Genomic DNA, 27989 nt, shown 5'->3' on the forward strand with positions numbered 1-27989 from the left:
TGCAATTTAATTTGGAAGATATTTTGGAAAATGACCTTTTTGCAATTTTTGGAAAGTGTGACAAGTGTCACACTCTCATTGGTCCACTTGTTGACATTTGTGTGGGGACACCTTGATGCCTTGGATGATGACACATAGAGGGTGGAGATTCACCCACTTGTTGACCTATGATTGGTGCACTTGTTGGCTTAGATGGTTGACAAGTGTAGGCTTAGGATTAAGCTTACAATGGATGCTTGTATGAGTGACAAGTGTATGCTCCAAATTAAGTCTTACAATTATTTTTGGGTCACTTTGGGATTATGGTTTTAAATAAGGGTTTTTGTGATTGACCATAAATGTGTGTGTTGACCATGGTGTAAGAGCACATAGTGAGTGGAGGATTTCTATTTCCTCCACTCACACATTTTCACATTATGTTATTTTTCTTACTCATTAGAACCCTAACCTCCGTGGATGGAGCTTGAAGCCTTAGGCCTTGACTTTGATTTTTAAGGGCTTTCCAATAATTTCCAAGCTTGACCTTGGGAATACTTTTTATTCCCCTCAACTTCCTCTTCATAACCCTAGAAGGGTTTACTATTTTGTGCTTGCTAGCCTTGGATTCAAGAGGAATAATTCTCTTGTGAGGTAGGGGGTGTTATAATTTATTTTCTAAGTGGATTTAATTGCTTTTGTATGAATATATAAGTTGTAAGCATGTTTTTTTTTTTTTTTTTTTTGTTAATTTACGAAATAAATGATGTATCATGGTTTCTTATAACTCATTTAAGACTTGGTTTATGGCATGACCATAGCTTGATCTTTGGTATATATTAATTTGGAATGATTTAGATGAATTTTCAAATCTAGAGATTAAATGAATTTAATTTGATTTAAATTCTAGTAAATTGTGTTTTACTTATATTTCATTTTAGACTTGAGATATGGTGTAACCATGACTTAGTGCTTGATATATATTAATTTGGGGTCATTTGAATGACTTTTGAAACTTAGAGGTTTAATTAATTTAAATTAATTAAATTCTACTTGATGATGTCTTGCTCATTTTGCTCTTTTGATTTAATATATGTAATGAGCATGCTATGTTGTTCAACATATAATAAATTAAGGTTATTTGAATTTGATTTAAAATCTAGAGAATTTAATTATTCTTGTTTAATTAAATTTTATCTAATGGTTCCATAGATCTATTTGTGTTTTAGAAGTTGTTTCTGTATTCAAATTATGGACTTGGACTTGTTGTATATTCACTTGGTTATGTTTGGAGCATAAAATAACATTGTTGTTATATTTATATTCATGAGAGCATGTTTTCTTTATGGATTATATTATTGTCATGTGTAATGAGTTACACATTTTGTATTTGACATTTTTTCATGCCATAGTAGTTGTGGACTTAGAGCATGTATTGTATGTGTTTCCAAATTTGGTTGTGTGTGGTAAATAGTTGATTATCTTGTATATACACGTTGATATATACGTTGTTGCACAACTTGTTGATTTTGAAAACTTGGGGATGTCGTTGTTTGACTAAGGCTAGGATATGATTCTAATACTAGGGATTGTCCCCCTATAAGTCTAGTGCACACATAAGGAGGTTTACCATGGGTTAGTAACCCTAAAGTAACTATGGTGTCAGTCTGATCCGGCGTGACGTCCAAGTATCTACCTTGTTTGATTTCGCATTTCATTTCAAGTTGATAACTATATGATATTGTAACTTGTTGTTCCTTATTCGATTTCCCATTTTAAGTTTCAAGATGTTAACTTTGAGAAATCATGCTTATGCGTTGTATTGGAAGCTCCAATGTTATTTAAATTGCATCGATATGGTGATTTGTGTTTTAAATGTTCAAATGTACCTTAGGAATGAACCTATGGACTCATTTGCAACGTAGACGCTACGTGGCATGAACCACTTTAGTTGATTTCGTATCTCGGACTTCAAGTTAATGAATTTGAGGGTCTATTTCTCGTTGCGTTGTATAGCATGCTTCTGTATTGTTCAATTGCATAAATATTGTAGTTTATGCTAGAAATGAGTTATGAAAGCTTAGGATGCTCCCTGAGTCTCACCTTGACATAGACGTTAGGTGGCATGACCCCTTTTGAATTGTTTCAAGTTATTGTAAAAATCTTTAAAGAAATCGAGTCTATGCATGCTCATTCCCCATGAGTAAACTTGTTTACTCACCCCGAAATTACTGGGGGTTTTCGTGATGTTCATCATTGCATGGATGATTGTAGACTAGAAGGTTTCAATTCTTGTAAAGGATGGCTTGAAATGTCATTTGTAGCCCTTTTTGTCAAAACTTGTATTTGTTGTCTCAACTATGTAATGTGCACTTAAGTGCACCTTTTAGCACTCTTTGGATGTTTATGTAATGAGGCCATGGGCCAAAGACACTTATATGACATGTGTGTTGGTTTAACTTCATAGTTTGTTATGAAATATATGAAAATTCAAGGGTCGAGCACAATTTGTAAATGACTTGTCATGAGGCCTTAAGGCCACCTTTTGTTTATTTTCCTTGATTGATTAAAGATCACTCAGAAGTCTGTTACACACACTGGCAAATGATCATTCATGTTGGCTATGTTCTTAAGACTTGTCTTTTTTACCTTGTTTTTGCATTTTGGGGTTCTAGTATTCGTGCCACTGCTGTATTTGGCGGGCCCCCGAGAAATTTTGGCGGGCGGCCGTGGGGATCTGCTGCATTTGGCGGGCCCCCGCGGAATTTTGGCGGGCATGGGTTTGTGCATGGCCTTCTGCTCCAAACATCTTCCTTCAGAGGGCCATATCTCACTCGTTTCAACTCCGAATTGCTCCGTTCTTTAGTTTAAACTAACCGCGTCGAAATAAGCTTTTCAATGGTACTAATTATAGCTTAAGATTCCATTTGTAACTCAAGTTATTTAAGTTTTAGTGAGGTAGTGTTAGGATTTGGTTTGAACCGAAAAGGGGTTTTCTTTCCTTAACTTTAAGACTTGATATCTTCTTTGTCCAGACTCCAAATCAAGTCATTCTTGAGTCCATTTTTATTAATTTTTTATTGTCTTTCCAATGGTATTCTTGGTAGTATCCATTTATCTATGAAATGACCATTTTTCCCCTATGTTCATTCTTAGCCATTTTTAAGACGTCGTTTCCGCATTCGCATTCTTTGGGTTTTATGATCTCATTGAGGATCACATTGGTGTTTTATAAATGTGTAGTATCTCTAGAGACCATTGTTACACCTTTTGCTTCCGCATTCGGGATTCATCATAGCATTTATGTTCGGTTTGTCATAGGACGCACTGGCCTAAAAACCAGGGCCATTACAGTTGTCTTGTTTCTTGCTTCCGTATTCTTGGATCTGTTTCGGGTCATCACAGGACATACTGGGTTGAAAAATCTGGGGTCGTCACAGGAGATTTGAGTTTGGTTTGAGCTTGCTATGGTGCTGAGACAAGGTTAAGACAAGTGTAACTTATTATTTTACATCTGCAAAAAGTATGTTTGTGACCATTAACTGCATTTGATTTCGATATCTCAGACCTGTGTTTTAGCCTTTTTACTAGTTTAGCTCGTTGATCTGAACTTAATATCACCATATATTGTTATAAGTTGCCTTATTATTATCTGAGCAAGTTTCCATAGTTGAATCAAGGCTGTTGAAGTTGAGGTTTGTATAGAAATAAGGTCAATACACAATTTGACCTTGTGAAACCCTAATTCTTGAAGGTTCTGCATAACTGAGCCTATATTAGTGTTGTTATTGTATATTCATGCTATATTTGTTGCTTCTTTGTGTGTTGCACAAAATGTGTACAACTTTTGAATAGATTTTAGAAAACAATGCCAAGTGTGCAACACCTTTTAAATTTATAAAAGCCACTTAACACTTATACCATGGAGTATGAAGTGAGAAAGGATCGTCCTAAGAGATCAAACAATTATAGGTTGTTGGAATCGAATTCTACCTTAGTGCTTATGTGAGTGTGAAAGAGAGGTTTGTTTGGTGATTAGAACTAATTTGAACTTAAACAATGCAATGGAATTAATGCTTAAAAGAGTAGAGTTTAAAAGATTGGGAAGGAGACTTAGGGCATATGAATCACCACTAAGCACATTCCTTAACCCACTAGCTTTCAACTAATTGGGGAAATAATAATGTGTAATCCAAATATGGCCAATAATTGTAATGAAGAGCATGGACATCAATTTCAAGCATGAATTGTCTACTTAATGACAATTAAACTAAGTGTAGTGCAATTCACCAATTCAAAGTATGATCCATCAATTCAAGTAACGATTTTAACACACATTAATCAAGATGATAATGTAATTTGTGACAATAAGCATGAAATTCAAACACAAGCATAGATTGTCTACTTAACTAGGAATTAAAGTGCAATTAAACTAATCAAGCATGAATTAAACTAATTAAGCATGAAATTAAACTAATTAAACAAGAAATTAAACTAATTGTGTAGTGCAATCCATCAAGTAGAAGCATTATCCATTAAATTAAACCACAATTACAACTAACTAACACCATGCATAGCCATCATAAGATCCAATTAATAAAGAAATCAAGTGTAGAGGTTGATTATCAATTAATCACACATAAGACAACATGAGATTAACATAGAGAATCAAGTGAAAGAATTAAACCATAATATCACAAGGCTACAACATCTATTACACAAATTAATCCCCAAAAAGTGAAAAGATAAAGATTAGGTTACATGCTTAGGGTTTATCCAACCCTAAGTTGAAGATTTAGCCACTTATGGTTGATGGATTTAAGGTGTCAACAAGTTTCATCCACATTTTTTGCCTAATCATCCTCTTCTTCTTCTGCTCTTTGCTTGTTCTTGAAACCCTCGATTGTTTTTGCCTCCTTTTTAAGCCCTAATCTAGCGAGATAACAATATCCAACTAACTATTACAATTGAATAATTTAATCAAAATGAAAGCTAACCTAACTAATAGGTTTTATTTTTCCTTCAGTACAAGCCCTCCTAGAGGCCAATAGGTCAGAAAATGAGCCCGAAATAGGTCAACCCCGTAGCCAAACTAGGGAAAATATATAATTTTCTACCGGCAAGCATGGTGTCCGGACGCCAAATCCGCATCCAGACGCAATGCATCATCGACTTGCATCCGGACACGGATGTTGGCGTCCGGACGCAATGCATTCTTGGCACTTTTCTGATTTCTTCTGGAATGTTCCGGAACTTTCTACTTGTCTCCAAAAAGGCAGTAATGGACCAATTTAAGCCCGTTTGAACCTTATTGCCCTGAAATAGACATAAACATAAATTAGGACTAAAACGAGAAAGTAAGATAAATGCAAAAACTAAAATACCCTAGTTTAGGTGTTGATATGTGCAACATTTAAGCACTTATCAATATTAATTTTGATTATCATCTGAGCATGTCTGTAATGAAGATATAAGGTTGTGGATTTCATCTCTGAGTTTGTGGGACACAAAATTCCTATTTTACCCCTCAAACCTTAGTTTTGGCAAAATGAAGGCAGGTGTTTGTATTGATACTTTGAGCTAGTTATTCTTTCTTATCTTGTGTAATGGCTTGAGTATTGTTATAATATATATTTTTATATGTATTTTGTGAGCTGTGAGAGCTTGCAAGGTTCATGCAAGGTTGCTTAGGACAGGGGGCCTGTAAAGTGCACTTAGTGATGCTAATGTCTGTGTAGAGGTTGTAAAAGCTAGTGTTTTATCTTGTATAAAGGTGTGTGCAGAGAGTGTGACAGCTGAGTGTGTAACCACTTGCATACAACTAGTGGAGATATTATTGGTTGAGGCCAAGAACCAGGGTCTTCCTCTATTGAAAGGGTTTTCCTTGTAAATGCACTGAGTACTTATAAGTGTGTGTAAACTTATTGAATTTATCATCATTCTTGTCACATTGTATTAATCAAACAAAGAAATTTTTTTTATACAAGAACCAATTCACCCCCCTCTTGGTTCATCAAAAGCTTTTCGATGAAAGAGCTCTTCACTTTCTAGTTGATCTCATTGTTTGAAGACGCTTGAAGCTTTTTCGATTTGGGTTTGACTAAAGTCTCAGTGTTGGTTTGTTGCTGTTGTTAATGCTATCTCTTTCTCTGTGTTGGACTCTCTTGATTAGTTCTCAATGCTCAAGCTTCTCAATTGGTCTTCAATGGAGTTTTGGCATGGTGGAGACTTAGAGAAAAAATTGTGGGATTGAATCCTCTGACCACTTGGCCCTCTTCAATTGAACCACTTGACCCTCTTCAATTGTTTGATTCCAAAACAAAGCATCCAAAGATTTGCCTAATTTATTATTATTATTTATTTATTTATTTTTATTGCCACAGTTGTGAGAAAAAATTGTGGGATTGAATCCTCTACTCTCTAATTTGACGAGTAAAAATCATTGGATGGTATCGAATCCCCTAGTATCATCTCCAATGGACACAAACCCACTTTGAATCAAATCCCCAAACCTAATGGTCAATGCCAATGGTGGCCATTAGAGACTTTTGGTCCATATAAAAATGATGTAAATTTTATATCAATTGGTAGGGACAAGGGTATTATGGATATTTTTATAAATTTTGTACATGACGTCAGCACATTTTGTCATTGATTGGCATTGACTTTTACAGAACAGAGGTCTGTGTAGGACTTTTTCATTTTTAGGGAAGCTCCGAGTAAATTCCCAAACCACATAGGAGATCCCTATAATTATAGCAAACTATAGGGAGACCTGTGTAATTTACCCTTAAATGTACTATGCAAATTGTTTGCGATAAAACAAAATTAAAAATTGTGTGGTAAATTGGTATTTGGTTGTTCATTGATCCTAAGGAAGATGATAATATAAAGTAGTGTTAGTCATTCCGTTGTACATATGTAGTGTTCAGCTAATTTCAGCCAAGGTGTCACTTGTTACCTAATAAGTGCCTACCATTTCAGTTTTCAAACTTTTTTTTAAATTATAAAAATAATAATAAAAAAAAATTACATGCTGTTTTGCATGATGAAGCAAAAATTAGGTAAGGGGCTTATTTGTCTTCAAAAATAGTTTGTCACCCTCTTGGATTGTTTGAGGGCGTTTTGTGGCAAAAAAAATTCTTAAAAGGGTTTATTGTAAATAGTTACAAGTTAGGGGGATTTTTCACAATTCACCCTTATTATTATTGGACTATCTGCTCTACTTTTAAGATCATAAAATACGAATGCTGGAGCTTTAAATTATTTTTGCTGAACTTGATTAAAATCCAGTTACAAAACTGTACGAATTTATTTGGATTGAAAAATTTCAAATAAATGAATTTAGGTTCACTTATTTGATAAATATAAACCAAATTCAGATTTAGTATCTTGAATCAAAGTTTTAATTAATTTTGAGAATGTTGTATGTGTTGATTTCAAATAACAAATGGCAAGGCAAGAATTGTTAGAGCTTTGGTATGGAGAGTCAATTTTAACTTTTAACTTTTAACTTTTAACTTTTAACTTTTAACTTTTATATATGTATTGGTTATTTATATATGTATTGGGCTTTCGAAAAAAATATATATATTGGGCTAACGTGGCTCTCCACTACAGTGGTCCACCAGCGATATGGTTCTAACTGGGCTGGTTCTTTAAAAATAAAAAATTAAATTAAATCAAAAGGTCAAAGAGCTTGCAACCGCGTCCAAACAAAAAAAAAAAAAAATTGATTCTTTATTAAGCAGGCTAGGCTTGCAAGCCTCGCTACCTGTGGACCCTGCCAAAGAAAAAAAAAACAAAAAGGTGTGGGGCCGCCATGCGGGGAGGCCACACTAATACCCAATCCTCCTTGTATTCTCTCTCCTTTGCCCATCATATTCTCCTTTGCTTGTCACACTTTGCATCATATAATATGCTTTTAAGTTTCGTTTCTTTAGATGTGAAATATATATTTTTATTTTTTAATATTTAGTTGTAAAATATTTACAAAGAGAAAAAAAATTAAAACTTAATAAAAATAATTTATTCATAAATTTTTAAAAAATTATTTTACACGTCCCACCGATGGACTCAACCTCAACCTCAAGTCTTACCTAAACCTTTACCAAACACCAAAAAAATATAAATAAAAAATATATATTTTACTAAAAAAAATTTTTTACGTCGAAACAAACAAAACAAACAAAGTCTTATATTACGCATGGTTGGAAGAATGGAAAAATGGATGGGAGGGAGGGAGGGAGATGATGAGGGATGGATGAGGTAACCTAAGGGAACGTGTCTCCCTCATTTTTTATTTGGTTGGATAAAATGGATAGTAGAAATGATAAATGGAATGACCTTTTTTTTTTTTTTTTTTTCGGTTCCATTGGAAGAAAGGGTAAGAGAGTTTTTATATCTTTTTTGACTTTATACCCCTATTAAGGTAATAAAGTTTAACAAGCAAACTTCTAGGAAGGTTAAAAAAAGAAGGGCCAAAATCATAACCCCCCGCCCAAAAAAACTAATTTTAATTTTTAATCATAAAACACCAATCTGCTTCTAAAACTCCCAACACTATTACAAAATTATCACATTGCATCAATTTTGTCAATGGTCCGTTAAGTCGGTGTTAAATGACTATATTAACCTTATAATATACCACCTTGTTTAAAAAAAGCAAAAATTGATATTTTTTAAATTACAGAAATAACCTTAGGACATGTAGCCTTGTCTGGCTTTGTAGAGAAGACCACCCCATCTTTAAACACTGCCCAAAATTGATGAAAAAAGAAAGGCGTGAATAATAGAAGGAACAATAACAGAGTATCCCTATGTATAGATGATGGGTCCATCAGCTCTGATATAAAGGAAGTCGAGGACATGTCACCGCCATTCACACATAACCACCACCACTACCACCACCACCACCACTACTGTGGGGGAGCCGCAACCACCATCCCCACAATTGGTGGCACCACCATTTCCCTCCACTCCAACCAAACACAGATATTTTGTTTTATCTCTCCTCACATCCATCCCTCCCTCCCCAATCCTTCCCTTGAGCTCTATCTTAATATAAATTCAAAAATTAAATAGAATCCAATTGTGGTGTTTCTATACAAATTTAACAAAACTTGGAGGTAACGGATGGCAAGCAATTAGAACTCAGTGGCACCATGATTGGCTCAAAGGAAAATGAATTGAAAAATGGCTTATAGAAATGAATGAGGCATAGCAAAAATGTTATTCAGACAGCTAGATTGAGCTCAAGCACGCAGGTCCTTAACTTGGCAACAATCTGTGGCAGCAAAATGAAGACTATGATTAACAGAATTCCAAGTAAGACCAAGGCTGCATAGCAGAGGTCCTGAGGAATGATAAATTTTGAACTATTTCATGCACATACCAAGTTAATTACGTAATAAATCACCTCAGCTTAGTCTCTACTGTTCCAGCTTAATTGAAAAAACAAAATATAAAATTAAATGAGTATATGAATATCGTAGGAAATGAACAGCAGAAATGATTATGATTAGTGAAAAAAAAAAAAAAAAAGATATTTTCTTTGGTATCAAACCAGTTCATCAGAGATGATATGTGACAGTCTCTAAATCAAAGGTAAATGTATAAAGCCACACTACCAGTACTTGACTACTTGCTCATGTGGCTTTTTGTAAAACAAAGGTACATGTATAAAACTGTATGTGGTTAAAAACTAATAGTAATCATATGTTACCTAGTAGTTCAAACCCCAATCATAAGGCTGATATACCACCTTCAACTGAGTCGTCGCAAGTAACTCCAGCAACCCTTCAGAGTCAGCTGGCTCTAGATAATTTGCTGCATGCCTCATTACCTCCACCTCGTTCTTGCCAAAATCTACACTGTACCTGAGCATCCATGAAGAAGATAGCATTAGATAACAGGAGTTACATGCAACAGTGAACTGTCACAAATCTTCAATCAAGTATATAACAAAGGCTTCACCAAAAAAATAATCTCCGTCATTGCATTAAATTCTTTTTTGCTTTAGATGTCATAACATGGATTCAACAATACCAGACATGTGTTAATGCATTTATCTTCAATACTTGATGCTACAACATGACTTCACTAGCATAATCACTAAAATAGAGCCCAAATGAGACTTAAATTCAGAGTAGTTACCACCAAGGGCTTAGCAGAACTGGTATCTCTTTCCTTCCAAATGGAAGGTTGAGGATTCAAGACCCAAAAGAGACAAATGGGTGTGTGTGTGAGAGAGATTTACTGATTTACCTATAAAGAATAACATAAAAAATAATTTTAATTTTAATTTCACAGAATTTCGTCAATCTAGAAAATCAAAGCATCAAATTAAGTTTGAATATTCCACTTCATGTTGCACTCTGGGCTATTGATTGTAACTTCTTAAAATTATGGAAGCTTATTAACTTTGTATTATTAACCATTATTTTGGACCAGAGTGTATAGCATGATACAATATATATATATATATATATATATATATATATATATGTAGAGAGAGAGAGAGAGAGAGAGAGAGAGTCTAAGAGTCGATACTCCTCCTTAACACACATTAAGTTCTGCTGGATGCAAAAAATAGTTCAAGGAATGCATTTGGGGACCTCTATTTAAACAACTTACCATTTGAGTATCTTAGTGGCTGATGCAACTTTCTCATTCAGATCAACAATGAGTCCTCCACTTCTTAAGAAATTACGGGCTGCCTCCATCAACTCTTTATCAATGTTCCCAGGTGCGTAGCACTGAAGAGCAGGTCCAGATCGATGTCCACAAACCAGTGCAAAGTGAATAAGAGGCTCTGGGTAAGGAAGAGCAACCTGACAAGTGGGAAGAAAAAAAGGGGGAGGGAAAAAAACACAATGAGCACCGCTTACAATAATAAGCTGATCAGAACATTAGACAAAGATATCTAAGCAAAACAACCATGTGCTATAAATGGTCATTCAGAAACAAAAAAGTTTATCTGCCACAGATATCAGCCTCCTCTGTTTCGTCATATATTATTGGGTAAATTACACTGACCTCCCCTGTTGAATGCCTAAACAACAGGGACCTCGCCTATGGTATCAAAAATAACACTGCCCTCCCGTCAATGTTGACTTTGACCTAAAGGTGTTAAATAACAATTATACCCATTGTACTTTATTAATAATTACCATTACAACATATGACAAATGTTTTTTCAAGCTTTCTAAGGGATGGGAGGTCATTGTTATTTAGACATTCAACAGTGTAATTTATCCTATATTATTTAAACAAGCTCGATTGCAATCCCCCCAACCCACTACTGGTCACTGAAAAAAAAAATTATTAAAAGGCTCCCAAAGCAACCTCTTTTGTTTCATGTCATATAGTATAATAAAGCTCAATTCAGTCCCCCATGCGACACACGCAAAAAGGCACAAGTTGTTAAGCTCCCAAGCCTAATAAGTATCACCCCTCAAATCTATATTTTAACAATGAAGTAGCCAAAGAAAATAAAATACAGTAATTTAAACAGAAGAAAAGTGTCATCCCTTGGGTAGCAAGGCATAAAAAAATACATCAAACAGAGAAGGTTGGCAGATAAATTCCTGGTTAAACTAGAAAACAGTTATAATTTTTCTTTTTAACAAGTTCCTGGTTAAATAAGAAAACAGTTATAGTTTTCAACAGCTTTCAATTCCTTCTTTCTCTTTTTGTTTTTTAGAAGTATTAAGTCTTCAGTTTCTCTTTTTCCTTTTTATTGAAAAGTTCCACCAAGATGGTAATCCATGTAATAAAAAGGTCAAATCTGCTAGGAGTAAAAAAAAAAAAAAGTGAATTTTTTGAAATAAAAACAAAATGCAAATTATTTGAACCTCACCAATTAATAAAAAGCTCGGAATATAAGTAAAATTTAAATTATTGTTAAATGCTCCGACACGTCCCTCGCCCCCCCCCCCCCCCCCCCCCCCCCCAAGGCTCTCACATTAAACCTGAGAAAAAATTGCTCTGACACCCCCTTCTATAAATTGATAAAATAAAATGCCTAAATTACCCTCCATTGTTGCAAGTACATTTTTACCCTTAAATTGTTAGACCTTTATACCCCTCACATGTTATTACTTAATGAGGAACTCGCCCATTTGTCAGCACCCTATTGGCTGCTGACCTTATTTTTTATTTATTTCCAAGGTCTCTTTACTCTCTCTCTCTCTCTAACCTCTCTCAGAGAGAGAGAGAGAGTAAAGAGACCTTGGAAATCCAAAAAATAATAATTAAGGTCGTGATTTCGTCTTTAACTAATAACATGTGAGGGGAATATAAAGGTCTTAACAACTTAAGGGTAAAAAGTACTTGAAACAATGGAGGGTAATTCGGGCATTTTATTTTATCAATTTAAAGAAGGGGCTGTCATAGCAAATAAAACCAAACCTGGTGGGAGTGTCGAGCAATTTTTGCTCAAGTTTAATCTGCAACCAATAAACCCAAACCTGGGGAGGCGTCGGAGCATTTAACGCTAGATTTAATTCTACACAATCACAGACCAACCCAAGAGCTGGCTCATATGCAACATTGATAACCACAATGGCCATGTGGCTGTCACAGGAATAAGTTATATTCCAATAAAACAAGACAATCATCAACAATTAGTAAAGGTAATGTAACTTATCTTACCTTTAAACGTTTGTCATGCACCCCAAATGGCTTAATAAGATTGTATGGTGGTCGTTGATTGCTCCTTAATATGCCATTTTCTATAGCTGAAAGTGAATAGGTCAACCCACCAATAACATACTTGAAGTCTCCCAGCAATTTCCTTCGCTCCAGTGCTCCATCAGGATGACCCCACACCAAGATTGCATGAATGGCCATCGTATTGTAGAGATTTATAAAGAAAGCAAGCTTCTCCTCTCTTTGCATGTCATGTAAATCTACCCTTTGAAGCTCCTCCACTATTCTCAGATACCTACAAAAGTTTAAAAAGTAACACCAAGGGGAAGTTGAATATCCAAAGCATAATTGTTTATTAAAACATATATTTTTGTTAAGAATACAGTTTCATCCATACAACTCAATGGCTACAACAAACCTGGCAAATTCCTCACTCCCATGGATGCTTCTATAATCAATGTGCTTTCCATCTTCCGATGTGTAAGCTTCAAAGATTGCATAACATAATTTTCTAAGCCGTGATGAGATTTCTATTATAGACTTTGGCTTCACATCAATTATACCCCTTGCAATGTTCTGACATTGTGACATTATAATAGGATCGTGATCCAAGAACCGGTACAAATGGTTGCCATCTTCAAATACATTCTCACTAGAGCAATATAAAGAATCACACGGAACAAAAACTAAAAAATTTCAGTCAGGGATATGAAATTTGTGGGGTGTGTGTTTTAGAGAGAGAGAGAGAGAGATGAATTAACAAAATAAAAAATTAGAGATATATTAGTTCAAGACTTCAAGGTACTTACTCAAGAACATGGTGGAAGAAGAGTTTTCTAGCAAGCTTTCGAGCAAATTCAATAGCCTATAGAAAAACACAAGAGGTAAAAAATAGTTGATATTGATATGATCTAGGCAGAAAAATAAGCAGGCTTCTTTTCTTTAGAAACTACTACCTGCTGATTCGTTCCAGCTGTATTTTCATATGATATATATACAATTTAATCTTCCTTTGGGGAAAAAATTACATGATAAAATAAATGATGATGTTTAAGATCCATCTACAATGGAATTTGGTGAGACATCATGCACAAGCAGCAATATGCTATGATAATATGACCTGTTCAAAATAAAAGATTCTTCAGTTATTTACAACAACAAAGCTTTTTCCCAATTGTTTGGGGTCGGCTACATGAATCCTATGTTTCCATTCCACTCTATTTAGGGCCATAGCCTCAGTCAAACCAAATGTTATCATATCTTTCTTTACTAACTCTACGCACGTTAACTTTGGTCTTCCTCTTAGCCTAGTATTACCCTCAATGTGGACTATGTTCACTTAAATAATAAGATAATACCAGTCAACCAAAGGCTCACGGAAAACTACAATCCATGGATCAAATTGGAATACTCAGAGCTAATGATAAGGCAGTCCAAATGATAAGGCAGTAATTGGACTGCTATGACATAATCTCACTCTCTTCATCAATAATTGAACTAAATTTTCTATGTAAATACACACAAAAACAAATAAATAAAGTCCAAAATTCTAGAGGTATTTTGCCAATGATTATGATGACTATCGAGAATCAAAAGTTCTTTGGTGGTGATAGAAAAAACTTAAAATGTGTTCACACAATTTTGCAGCAGCCGGTGTGCCAGAGTCCTTAACCTGGACTCAGGGTGTTTTGAGCCAAAAAAATCAGAATCCCTTGGATCGCGTCAATGGCGAGTCTATGGAGATGGTGATTGCAATCAGGTACTGTAAGGAAGCAAGGGAGGACCCTCCTTCCAAGTTTGCATAGCTTTGAAACCGAAGAATTAAATATTTCCCAGTTGGTTGGTGATAATATGATGGTGGAGATGGTGTGTAAAATGGAGTGCTCTGTGAATTGTAAAATGGAGACGACATAGATGGAAAAGAGAAGTAAGCACCACATGCATTCCATTGATATACATTACATGAAAATTTTGGACTACAAGGGAGAGAGTTAAATTAAACTAAATATAGAGAGAAAAAGACTAAACTCAACTATATCTAAGGACGAAAAGAGAACAAGGAGCGAACAACTAAGTAAAGCAAAGTACAACTAGATTAAGGCAACATCTAAGTTACATGAAAGCTAAAGTAAAGCTAAACTACAACTAGATTAAAGCAAGGAGCACAATAAGATAATGGTATCACATTAGAGTTGTAAAGAGAGAAATAGAGACTGGACTTATGTTGGTCTGGGGACCCCTTCCTTTGAAAACAAAGGGCTCTATTTATGAGACTGTGGAGGAAAAGCTTGATGGCTTTAGATGTTGACATGTGGCTCTCTCAATCTTCTAAAAAGACCTATGTGGATTTGTTGGTGGTTGGTGGAAACAATGCACGCTTCCAAGGGCAGCAGCACTTGGGAACATAATTTTTTCCCTTTTGGTGAAAGAATCTCTGGGCTTTTCCTGCAACTTATCCCTTTTCCTCTTTGGGCTTTGCGGCACTGCTCAATGCATTATGGCTGCTGACTCCAGCAAAATCACTCTTCCCCATACACTGCTTAGATGTCCTTCCATAACTGCCACTTTGCAGGTCGATGACATACCCTTTCAGGTGCCACAATCAATGTGGCCCTTGAATAATCACGCCGTGTAGATGCCATGTCAAGTCAGTGGTGATAACCTGGCATCATCCCAATCTTTGACAGTTGTTTAACCTATAAGTGATCGGCCAAGTCACGGCCTCTGCACTCATTTTACACATAAACAGGTTAGCTGCTGTCTGCCTCAACTACTCCAAAGCATTTGCCAAGTGGAGATGGTCGGCTTACTTGGACTTGGCAAGATTGCTTGTGAACCACCATCCTTATGTTGACAGAACCTGACAAGATTGGCCGATGCCAACCTCAACAATTTTCTCAAAACGGAGATGTGGTCGTCCCGATGGACTTGATGAGCCATCCCCACCCTGATTCTTCAAACTTGGGGTTTCAAGGTTGGCTGACGTCGCCTTAAGCCAAGTCCATCTAAATAAAGGCTTGAGGAACTACCCTTGCCCCAGTGTCCCGCGTTAACCATCGAAATAAAGTCAGAAATTGGTTCTACCGGATGTTACGGATCTGCAAGAAATTGGTTCTATCGAAATAAAGTCAGAAATTGATTTTCAACAATGAACCAAACTATGTTTTCTTCCTTCTCCAGCGTCGCATTGCTTCATTATTGGCTCTGCACAACACAATTTCTCTTTATTGACGCAGCACACTACCATAAACACACTGTTTTGAACTATTCATCATTACCTCTCACTGATTACCCTTTTTCCTTACAATACCTACACATGACACACACAAAACATATATATTTATATATATGTTATATAAATATATATATATCTACACACACACACAAAACACTCATCTTTCTTTCTTTCACACCCCACATGTCTCTCCTAAATTATTACATACATATTATATTATATATATATATATATATATGTCACCAAATCAATGTTCTACATCAAGTTTTCTCCAGGGCCACCACCATGGTGTTGGCAAGAATCATTCTTGCCCCACTATTGTTTCATTTAGATTTTCATATTGACTTTGTTCTTGAATATAATGAAAATATTTGGACCTTCATGACCAAGAAAAATAATATTCTCAAGTTGGTTTTCTGGAGTCTGGACTCACACTTGAGTCCTCTGTACCAACTTAGACTTCACATTGGTAAGAATCATTTCTTGCATTTTTGTAGTTTCATTTATGTTCTCATACTGATTTTGGTCTTGAATATCAAGACCCATACTTAGATCTTCATGACTAAGAAAACTAATAGTCTCCAGTTGGTTTTCTGGACTCACTCGAGTCCTCTTACCATGAGCCATCATCATGCTTTTGGCTGTCACTGGCTTGTAACAAAGCCGGAATTAGAAAATGTTCCTTAAGATCAGCTTTAATGTCATTTTTAAGACCATACATGGTCGTGTTAAAACATTTGTAATTCTAGCAAAGCAGTTGCTTTCTTTGCAACAGACATTATTTCTTAGAAAGCTGCCTGAATGGCTTTCAAAACCAATCATATCGCTTTTAAATGCTCTTTTTCCCAGCTGGATATCTCACTGAGAGTGCAATAATTGTTCACACAATTTTGCGACTCTTCAGGTGCTACGGTGTGCTAGAGTTCTTGATGTGGACTCGGGATGCATTGAGCCGGAAAATCGAAAACCAATTCTTGGGTCGATTGAACCGATGCCCGGTCTATGGATATGGGGGCTAAGATCAGGCAACTGTAAGGAGGTAAGGAAGGGCCCTCTTTCTGAGTTAACATTGCTTTGATACCGAGGACTTAGATAATACCTAGTTGGTTGGTGATATGATGGTGGAGATGGTGTGTTAGATATAGTGCTCTATGAATAGTAAAATGGAGAAGACATGGATAGAAAAGTGATGTATGCACCAGAAATTGCATCCCACTGATACATTCAGTGAAAAAATTGGATTACAAGGGAAAGAATTATATTCTATGAAGCACGGACACTCTTCCCAGGGGTCCCATACCAGTGTCAGACACTTTTCGGACACCGACACCCATGTCCGAGGCTCGGACATGTGTCCGACACTTCTGTGAAGTGTTCAAAAATTATTTTTTATTGGACACGGCTCGGACACGTGGAGGACACGGGGTGGATACGCGGGGGACACGGCGGGGTATATTTTGTAATTTTTTTTAAAGATAGGACACGGCGGGGTATATTTTGTAATTTTTTTTTAAAGATAAATGTGGTACCTAATGTAATTTACTAATTTTAAAAGTTTAAAAGTAAAATTTTGAAAAAATAAAAAAACAACTACAAACAACAGAGTATTACACAAAAAATTTATTTTCTCTTACTTCCTTTCTCAGTCTCTCCTCTTATTCAATTATCTCTCTACATGAACAAGACTTTTTTTTTTGTTTTTTTAAGTTACATGAATAAGACTTGGTGAAAGACTGAAAGTATATATTTTTCTTATAACATAGATAAAATTATTAAAATTGGTCCGGTTATTTATTATTGTTTTATTTGCAATTTTGTATTTATATATACCTGTTTGTTATTAGAAAAATGAATGTGCAAGCTTCTAGTAATTATATTTTGAATATATATATATATATATATAATTTTATAGGCGTATCCCCGCCGTGACCGTGTCCTATTTTTTTGAAATTTGTCGTGTCACCGTATCCGTGTCGTATCGTACCCGTATCCCGTGTCCGTGTCCGTGCTTCATAGATTATATTAAACTAAATGTAGAGAGAGAGAGACTAAACTACACCATATTTGAAGTACAGCTAATGTATAACTGGATCAAGGTAACATCTACACTACACTTATTTTTAATGGAGTTATGGCTGAAACTGAAGAGGAAATCAGGAATGGATTTGTGACATATTTTCAGGATCAGTTCACTGAATTAGTTAATTAGAGACCGAAATTGGATGGCATTGAATTTGATAAAATTTCAGAAGAGGATAGGTTGGGGTTGGAGAGGCCTTTTGGGGAGGAGGAAGTTCTGGAAGCTTTAAAGAGTTGTGATGGAGATAAGTCTCCGGGACCGGATGGCTTCACAATAGCGTTTTTCCAAAAGAATTGGGAGGTGGTGAGAGCCGACGTGATGAGAGTCTTGGCTGCGTTCTTTGAGGAGGGTTGTTTTGAGAAGAGTTTGAATGCCTCTTTTATCACCCTTATTCCCAAAAAGGGTGGAGCGGTTGGTGCCAAGGATTTTAGACCAGTAAGTTTGGTAGGCTCTGTGTATAAAATCATTGCGAAGGTCTTGGCTTTGAGGCTAAGGAAAGTGATCGACGGGATTATTTCGGAGTCACAAAACACATTTGTGGGAGGAAGGCAAATTCTTGATCCGATTCTTATTGCAAGTGAATGTATTGATGCTAGAGTCAAGAGTGGGGTGCCCGGAATAGTGTGCAAGTTGGATATTGAGAAAGCATATGACCATGTTAATTGGGGGTTTTTGATGTATTTATTAGGAAGGATGGGGTTTGGTACCAAATGGAGAAGGTGGATTCAGTTTTGTATCTCAACAGCTCGGTTCTCTATATTAGTGAACGGGTCTCCTAAAGGCTTTTTTGCAAGCTCGAGTGGATTAAGGCAGGGGACCCTCTATCTCCTTTTCTTCTTATTATAGTCATGGAAGCTTTCAGCAGAATTATGCGAAGGGCAGAATATTGGGATTCATTAATGGTTTTTCGGTGGGGCAAACGCCAAATCAGATCGTTACTTCCCACTTGTTATTTGCAAACGACACCATTGTTTTTTGTGATGCGAGGGTGGATCAGTTGAGGCACTTGAGGTGTGTTTTGGCCTGCTTCCAAGTGGTCTCCGGGTTGAAAATTAACATAGCCAAGAGTGTGATTGTTCCAGTGGGGGTGGTGGATAATATGCTGGAGCTGGCAGAAATCTTGGGGTGTGGTATTGAGTCTTTCCCGCTGTTGTACTTGGGGATGCCCTTGGGTTCTTCGATGAGGAGAGTGGCAGTTTGGGATCCAGTGGTGGACCGTTTCCAAAAGAGACTATCCGGGTGGAAGAAGCAATATTTGTTGAAAGGGGGAAAACTCACGTTGCTGAAAAGTACCCTCTATAACCTTCCTACGTACTTTATGTCCTTATTTTTTATTCCTAAAACAGTGGTCAATAGACTTAATATGATTAAAGGGAAGTTTTTGTTTGGGGGGGGGGGGGGGGGGGGGGGGGCATCTAGTAAAGTGGGAGACTGTATGCACACCCATTAAAAAATGTGGTCTGGGTATTCGTAGTTTGGAGATGTTTAATAGAGCCTTGCTAGGGAAATGGATTTGGAGATTTGGGTGTGAGAGGACAGTTCTTTGGAGACGGATTATTGCTAGTCGTTTTGGTGAAGAGGAGGGAGGTTGGAATTCTAGAAGTGGGTCTGTATCAGAAGGTATAGGAGTGTGGAAAAGCATTAGGAGGGGTTGGGATGAGTTTTCAAAGCGGATAAGGTTTAGAGTTAGGGATGGGCGGAATGTGAGGTTTTGGAAGGATTTATGGTGTGGGGATGTGGTACTGGCTTGTAGATTTCCGTATCTATTTAGGATTATTGAGAATAAAAATGCAATGATTGCTGATTATTTCCATTTTATGAATGAGAGAGTATGCTGGGACTTGAGTTTTCGTAGAAGATTCAATGATTGGGAGCTGGGGGAAGTTACAGAGTTATTGGGTTTAATTTACAGCCAAGAGGCGGAGGGGGTAGGAAGGGATGAGATGGTGTGGATGGGAGGTTCAATAGGGGTGTTTGAGGTGAGGTCATTTTACCAAAGCCTTATGAATGACATTTGTAACAATTTCCCTTGGAAGGCTGGTTGGAGGACTTCAGCACCATTGAAGGTGGCTTTTTGCACATCGACAGTGGTTCTTGAAAGCATACTGACTCTTGACAATCTTAGGAGAAGATGGCAGATTACTGTTAACTGGTGCTGCATGTGCAAAAAGGAGGGTGAATGGGTTAATCATCTCCTGATGCACTGTCAAGTGGCAGCAGATGCTTGGAGCATGGTTATGAAGGTCTTTGGGGTTCATTAGGTTGTTTCAAGAACAACAAAAGGTATGCTAGAGGCCTGGCGAGGGAGACCAGTCGGTAACCGTATTAGAAAATGTTGGAGGGTAGCACCTCTTTGTATTTGGTGGGGGTAGCACCTCTTTGTATTTGGTGGGGGTTGTGGCTCGAGCGCAATAGAAGATGTTTTGAAGGCAAAGAGGCGCTGGCTTGGGCTGTTAAATCATCTATTCTACATTCTCTATATTTTGGGTCCTTGGAATTAATTGTTCCTCGGTGGACAGTTTGTTAGATTTTGTCAACAACTTATCATTGTATTGACGCCTATGGCGCCTTTGTTTTTTCTTTGTTAAGGGTTGCTCTCCCTTAGAGCTTTTTTGATATATATGCTTTACTTATCAAAAAAAAAAAAAAAAAAAAAAACATCTACACTCCACTAAAGCTACAGTCTAGCCAAAAGTACAACTGGATCAAACCTAGGAATACAATAAAATAATTCTATAACATTAGAGTTGTAGAGAGGAAATGAAGACTAATTCTTGTGTTGGTTTGGGGTTTAGACCCTTCCATTGAAGACAAAGGGCTCTATTTGTAGAGTTGGGGAGGGGAAGCTTGATGGCTTCAGATGGTGACATGTGGCTCCCCCAATCTTATAATCTGACACATGTGGGTCTATTGTTGGTTGGAGTTAATGCAGCCCTTCCAATGGTAGTAGCTAGGGATGGCAACGGGCCGAGTTTGAGGTGGTGGGCCCCTTCACTGTCCCCACCCTTGCCCCTATTTATTATTTAAGTTCACCCACCGCTTATCCACCCAAAACGATTTAGTAAATAACCTCCCACACCCACTTAAGTTCCCCCACCCCAGCCTGTTTAAATTCCAAAACAATTTTTTTCCCTAATTTTCCCACTCAAATACTAAAAAGTCATATTTAGGATTATAAATTAAATAACATTCTTCCAAAGTTTACACAATTGTACCAAATTAACCAAACAAACATAAACATTCTTCCAACAAGGGTAATTTTGTATATAAGGTATAAGGGTAAAATAGTATTTTTGCATTATAAAAGGGGTGGGGGTGACCTTCTTCCTTCCCACCCCGCACCGCACGGGTTTTCACAACAAAACCTGTCCCCACACAAAACTATAAAAAAGGCCTCCAAAACCGTTTTAAACAGGGAAGGCTACTTTGCCATCCCTAGCTGCAGCACCTGGGAACTTAATTTTTTCCCTTTTGATGAGAGAATCTCTAGGCCTTTCTCCTGCAACTAGTCCCTTTCCTTTTTAGGCTTTGCTGCGCTGCACCTCCTGCAGAATCACTCTTAGCCATATAGAGCTCAGATCTCTTTCCTTAATCACCATTTTCCTGGTTGATGACTTACCCTTTCACATGCCACCCACGTGTCCCTTGATTGATCTTAGCATGTCGATAGTGACAACCTAGCATCATCTTAATCTTTTACTACTGTTTACCCTATAAGCAATTAGCCAACTCACACTTGGCGAAATTGGTTTCGCCTCGGCACTCATTTTAGACATAAACAGGATTGTCCATTGTCGACTTTAACTACTCCAAAGCAATTGTCAAGTTGAGATGATTGACCTCGACTATTTTGTCGGTTGGTTTGCTGGACTTGGTGAGCCGCACAACCCCACCCTAACCCAAAGTCCATCTGCTTAGCCATTTGGTTGTCCACTGTCAAGTCAAGTGAAAAGCACGTGGCACACTTCCACAACTAACCTGCAAGGTGCATTGCCACTCCATGACATCAAGTTTGTGACACGTGATCCCTTATGGTTCCACGTGGCCAAATCCGGGTCATCCAAATTGGAACCAAATTGGGTTTTACAATATGTTAAGAAAATATCAAAAATTTAAATATGATAATTTTCTAAATCAGGACCAACAGGGAATTAACAAAGATAAGGAAGACCAAAGTCGCCACTGATCAGACTCCCTAAGAAAACCTACAATATTGTTCAATATTTTCAAAATAACACCCATAACAAGCTCTAGAAAGCAGTCACACACCGACTATATCAATATAATATAACTCATGAGGGTCACAAATTTAGACAGCAGAAAAGACTTTAAAGAGAATATCCAAGTACAAATGTTTAAATACTCTAGCAGTAAAAGCAAAGGTATAACAAGTATAAAGGTCTATGATGGCATCCTTGGATCCAATTGGTATATAAATAAATTCACTTGGGTTCCTCTCAGACCGTAAACTAATGATAAGGCCGATAATTGGACAACTAGGAGATGACCTTTCCCCTCAGCTGTAAGCATAAATTTTTCTACATGAATACAAACAACAATCTTAAGTTCCTGAGGCATTGTGACAATGATTAAGATGACTATTGAGAATAAAAAGTTGTTGGAATGATTGAAAAACATGAACCGATAAAGAAAACTAAGAATAAATACAGTAATTGAAATATGATTATTACAAAGCAGGCCCAAGAGAGAAGTAAGAACGATAAAAGCAGACCGAAGTCATCACTGATAAGGTTCCCAAATAAACCACAATTTTGTTCAATATTCAGGAATTACCACCCATAACAAGCTCCAGAAAGTGATCACATATCAGTAGTATAAATACAATATATGTTATGAAGGTCATGGTACCACGCAGACAACTTCAAAGTTCAAAGATAGATTCACGTACAAAATTTTTATTACTCCAGCAACAAAATCAACCCAGAGGACCTCAGCCGAGGAATATTAAGACTTGATTACAGAATCTAAAGTAGAAAATGTACAGTAACTATCAGGTGAATTGCCAATAGACATGGCCATGTGCATCAGGAATGAGAAGGAGATCTGAAATCTCATCTACCATCTTCAGAGCATGGTCCTAACCTAAGATTTTCAGATTAAACCTTGATCACAGTGGATTAAAACTACGAGTTCTTGTATTATATATTATAGTAGTGGAAATTATTCCAACTTCCTAACTTATCAAACTTAAGTTAATCTGTGTTTAAGTTTGCATCAAAGTTCAATCACGCCAAAATACTTGGTCACCGTGGACTAAAATTTGCAAAAGTTGAATTAATGAACGGCGTGTAGCTCAAGGCCTGAGATAGAGTCATAAGCACTTGTACTATATATTCCAAAAGTGAAAATCATTTCCATTTCTGAACTTATCAAACTTTTAGCTAATCTGTGTCTAACTTTGAGTTAAACCTCAATGACTCCAAAATGGAATTTATTTATATTGTTTAATAAAACTTGAAATCAAACTCTGATAACAGCTAGTCTCAGGAATCACCAAACTAATTGGCATATTTCTTCCAAAAACACAATAGAGTCCTCTGACTTTGGTTTGCCTTATCTTATGATCATAATACAACAAGTGATGCTTAGTCCTGGAAACCTGCATGTATGGCACACTTAGGATTATGCAGACTGTGAATAACCACCTATGAAAAGTAACATCAGCTTCCCAAAACATGAAAATCCACAAGCAACTAACCTCTTCTCTTTCCAAGTACTGATCCTCTGATAAGAAATCCACAGCTTCTGAACCTAGAAAGGAGTTAGTAAACCTTCGCATTTTATAAAACCGGTCTTTAACGACAATGGATTCTCTCATTTTTCGAACAATAAGAGCTAGCTCATCAACCGCCCCAGAGCTGGATTCATCATCCTCACCAGAAAGTGGTGGTAAAGGAGCTTCAGATGATGCCCTTTCTGTAACAACATACTCGATCTTCTCATCAAGTTTGCCAGACTCATCCAAACCCTTTAGCTCACCCAATCCTCCAATAAGAACTTCATTAAAAAACACTCTAGGAACAGCAGAAGACCCGGCAATTTTCTCTAGTTCCAGCTTTCTGCTGGGGTATATATCAATATTAATCTCAACGTATCTGAGCCTTTTCCAGTGCAGAAATAGCCTAGCCCCTTTGCAATCCTGGCATCCTAACCTTGTATATAGTATAACTCTTCCTTTAATGTCTGATGGTTGTAAAGATTCTTTAACTACCTCCTCCTGCTGTACAGCTTCCTTTTCTGCATCAACATCACGTGAAATCTTAATAAAGCTAAGGGGATTCCATCCAGATCTCTCTAGTGGTTTGTGAGAGACTTCTTGGGCTTCAGTTCTTTCAGCAGAATCCGCAGGCTCCTTAATATTACAATGGCTGTTATCATTCTTATCTTCAGCATCAGGAACATTCTGTCCATCATCACTCTTTCCTGAGAGGCGACGCATTACACTGGAAACTGCAACTACACTCTTCTCCCTGACAAAGTTTTTCAGAGCCACTGCTTTCTCAGGCCAAGCATTATTTTGACTCTCCGGATCAAGATCCAAAGAACGAGTAGATTGGCTCCTGTTAGCTTCCATTCCAGGAACCTCTGTCCCGTCAAAGACAGGCTCCACCTCCTCCCCACTAACTTCCTCAAGTTTTTTGTTTATTCCTTCTTCATTTTGGGACCCCAATTCCCTACTCTCATCCATCCTGTCATTCAAATCACCTAGTTTTTTTTCATTGACTATACTAGGACCTTTTGCATTTGTATCCAATGATTTCATAACTCTAGGTGATTTTACTAGGTCCTCTTTCTCAGCATCAAGTTTATCTCCCACCATCTTTTCAGAAGTTGGAGATATTGAAACAATTTTCAAAGAAGAGTCTTCCTTTTCCGGGTCATCTTTCTGAAAAGCAGGTCTATCCCCCTGCTCACTTTCAGCTGCTGGAGAATTTACCATGTATTTCCCAGCAGAGTTTCCCCTTTCCTGGTCTTCTTTCTGAACATCAGGAAAATTTCCCTCCATTTCATCAATTGCAGCTCTGACTGAATCTTTTTTAGTAGAATCTTCCTTTTCGAGCGCTTTGTTCTGAATGTTAAGAGTTTCACCCTCCTTTTTATCAGCTGTTGGAGTCTTCACTGAATTTTTCTTATCGGAATCATCCTTTTCCAGGCCTCTTAGCTGAACATCAGGTGTATCTCCCTCCGTTTCATCAATTGGAGTTCTTACTGAATATTTTTTAGTAGAATCTTCCTTTTCGAGGGCTTTATTCTGAACATTAGGAGTTTCACCCTCCTTTTTATCAGCTGCCGGAATCTTCACTGAATTTTTCTTATTGGAATCATCCTTTTCCAGACCTCTTTGCTGAACATCAGGTGTATCTCCCTCCGTTTCATCAATTGGAGTTCTTGCTGAGTTTTTTTTAGTAGAATCTTCCTTCTCGAGGGCTTTATTCTGAGCTTTAGGAGTTTCACCCTCCTTTTGATCAGCTGTTGGAATCGTCAGTGAATTTTTCTTATTGGAATCATCCTTTTCCAGGCCTTTTTGCTGAACAACAGGTGTATCTCCCTCCTTTTTTTCACTAGAAGAAACCGTCACATTTGTCTCACTAGAATCTTCCTTTTCCATTATGCCAGCAATATATCAAATTCAAAACCCGACCCACAGATGCATGGCTTTCAGATGATGCATATCCTTCCAATTGTTGATTTTGACATAAGGAGTTATTTACAGCATTCTGCAACAAGTTCAGATGAGGGCTTAAAAAATGTCAAAAAGGCTTACAGAACTCCATCATCCATGGTAATTTAGTATTAACAGACTGAAATATGGATTTTTAGGGATCTAATCAATTATAACAAGGTGACGAAGGTCAGAAATTTACAAAACTTGGGCAACGGTGTCTCAGAATTTTGAAAAACCAAGTAAATAATTAATAATAAAATAAAGAAATTTAAACTTTCCATCAAATATTTCTCCAACTCCTGATTTTATACGTATACAATCATAAAAAGAAAATAGCATGGAGGTAGAGTTGTGTGATATGACTTCTGATTTTATATGCCGTATTTTGCTTCAACATCTGCATTGACAAGGCAAACTTCAGATATAGTAACCGTGAAAATTTTATTAGATCACCGAAAAAAGAAAAGAAAAAAGAAAAAAAAAAAAACACTGGTCAATTAAATGATACAAGGGGGCAGAAGAAAAGATGGAAATTGTAGTTCTTTCATTTATATTGATAAACGGCACTAGAGTTTCTCTTTCATTTGAAACCGTTCTTTCATTTATGTTGATGAATGATGCTAGAGTTCTCTTTTATTTGAAACACCACCTTAATTAGCCTGGTGAATGGACTGGTACTTTTATAAAAATACGTCACATTTCTTTTTGAATTGCAACAATGGATATGTAAATGGTCAATCTACAGTAGGAAAGTTGCAAGGCTTGACTCACTAGTGACCCCATTGCCGAATAAATCGAACAAGTGGCAACACCTTTTTCTACAAAAGGGCCACACTTGAAGCCCCTGCACCATTACACAGATACAAACACATGCGTGTGCATGCAGACAAAACACCTAGACTTAAAACAATGAGAAATGTCAACAGAACATACTGAATATAATGCTCTTGATGGGTGCCCAATAAGATTAATAAAATAAATATCTTTGAAATAAAGCAGTTGAGACAAGGATTTGTTTGGATGCCAAATTCATTACCAAAAAGGCATAATCTTTTTCACCAAACTGACTGTCCACAGGGTAACAACAACATGAGCATAAGCAATTAATCCTTTCGGATTCAGAGTAAAATTTGAGATACATACCCAAATTTTTTTTTTTTTTTCATTGGCCAGAAACACACACAAACACACAACTCACACACCCACTTTGCTCCTATGGGGACTCGAATCCTCACCATCCATTTTGGGAGGTAGAGGAGATACCATTAGGCCACAAGGCCCTTGGTAGATACATACCCAAATATACCACGTATACGAAGATTTCAGGAAGAAGAAGAAGAAACGAATAAAAAACAAGTCAGCATAGAATGAAGCTAAAGAATGACAATTGTCAAGAAGAAACAAAAATTATGCTCATAAACCCCAAACAAAAAGCATAGACGAAAAAAGAAAGAACATCAAGACGCACATATACAAAACCAAACAAATCAGTTTATAGCACATAAAGTTCAACGGAAATTTTTGGCAAAAAACGTCCGAATCATTTCAATCTCATCAAACCCACCAAACAAAGCATTAACAATCAACAAAATTGATAATAAAAAGGTTTCTGCAATTCATGTTTAGGAAAATCTATCATTTATCATTTATATGTATGTGTGTACAACTATATACATGTATATACATCATCAGTGCGAAAATGAGGGGAGAGACTTACAGATCTGAGTTCGATACGAGAGAAGGAAAATTGAAGAATAGAAATTGAGAAAAAGAGAAGTTACGAAATGGCAATGAACAGAGCCATTAAAAATCGATGATAGTATTGAGAAGTGGAGTTGAATTGAAACCGTCGTAGAATTAGGGGAAAAAATGACTTACCAATAAGACTTTAGACGAATGAGGTGGGATTAAGCCCAGCGCGAGAAGCGGGAAGTACTTCTATTATTATGGCATTTCTTCCAAAAAAACGCTTGATTGTATCTCATATTACCAAATAGCCATTATAACCTCTTTGGGAGGATCAGGATCGTCAGCTTTGGAGCAGTTTGCTGTAGGACCGACCTGCTGGTTTTAAAAAAAATATGTAAACGGCATCGTTTTTAGACTCCCTACACCTTTTTCCAAATGAGACGTGATAATGTTACCTAAATGCCATAATATAAAACTTATTAAAATAATGGGTAATGCTAAACTTACCCAACGACTTTTGTCTCTTGCCCAATGAATTTACCCAACTACCTTTGTCTCTTGCCCAATGAAACGTAATAAAATAATATTATCCAACACTAAGACAAATAATATAATAAAATTACGATGAAGTGCATAAAATATTCTATATTATGTTTACAGTGCATATCACA

General features: G+C 36.7%; 1 protein-coding gene across 4 annotated transcripts; it reads right to left on the reverse strand.

Moving 5' to 3' along the window:
* Positions 1-9424: 9424 nt before the first annotated feature.
* LOC132273519 (uncharacterized) lies at positions 9425-27587 on the reverse strand. Of its 4 annotated transcripts, XM_059774477.1 has the most exons (8): positions 27347-27546; positions 23662-25681; positions 23458-23562; positions 13437-13492; positions 13046-13279; positions 12631-12922; positions 10612-10808; positions 9425-9854 (listed from the first exon to the last, which is right to left on the reverse strand). In XM_059774477.1, the coding sequence occupies exons 2-8, from the start codon at positions 25570-25572 to the stop codon at positions 9701-9703; spliced, it is 2949 nt and encodes a 982-aa protein (XP_059630460.1). In that variant the 5' UTR covers positions 25573-25681; positions 27347-27546; the 3' UTR covers positions 9425-9700. The 4 variants fall into 4 exon arrangements, with proteins under 4 accessions (XP_059630460.1, XP_059630459.1, XP_059630458.1 ...); XM_059774476.1 differs by having other exon boundaries at positions 23458-25681; positions 27508-27587; XM_059774475.1 differs by having other exon boundaries at positions 23458-25681.
* Between the last annotated feature and the right edge of the window lie 402 nt (positions 27588-27989).

The sequence above is a fragment of the Cornus florida genome, unplaced genomic scaffold (genome assembly GCF_030987335.1).
Source record: "Cornus florida cultivar Cherokee Brave unplaced genomic scaffold, ASM3098733v1 CherokeeBrave_3.0.0_Hap2_Chr09, whole genome shotgun sequence".
Lineage (NCBI taxonomy): Eukaryota > Viridiplantae > Streptophyta > Magnoliopsida > Cornales > Cornaceae > Cornus > Cornus florida.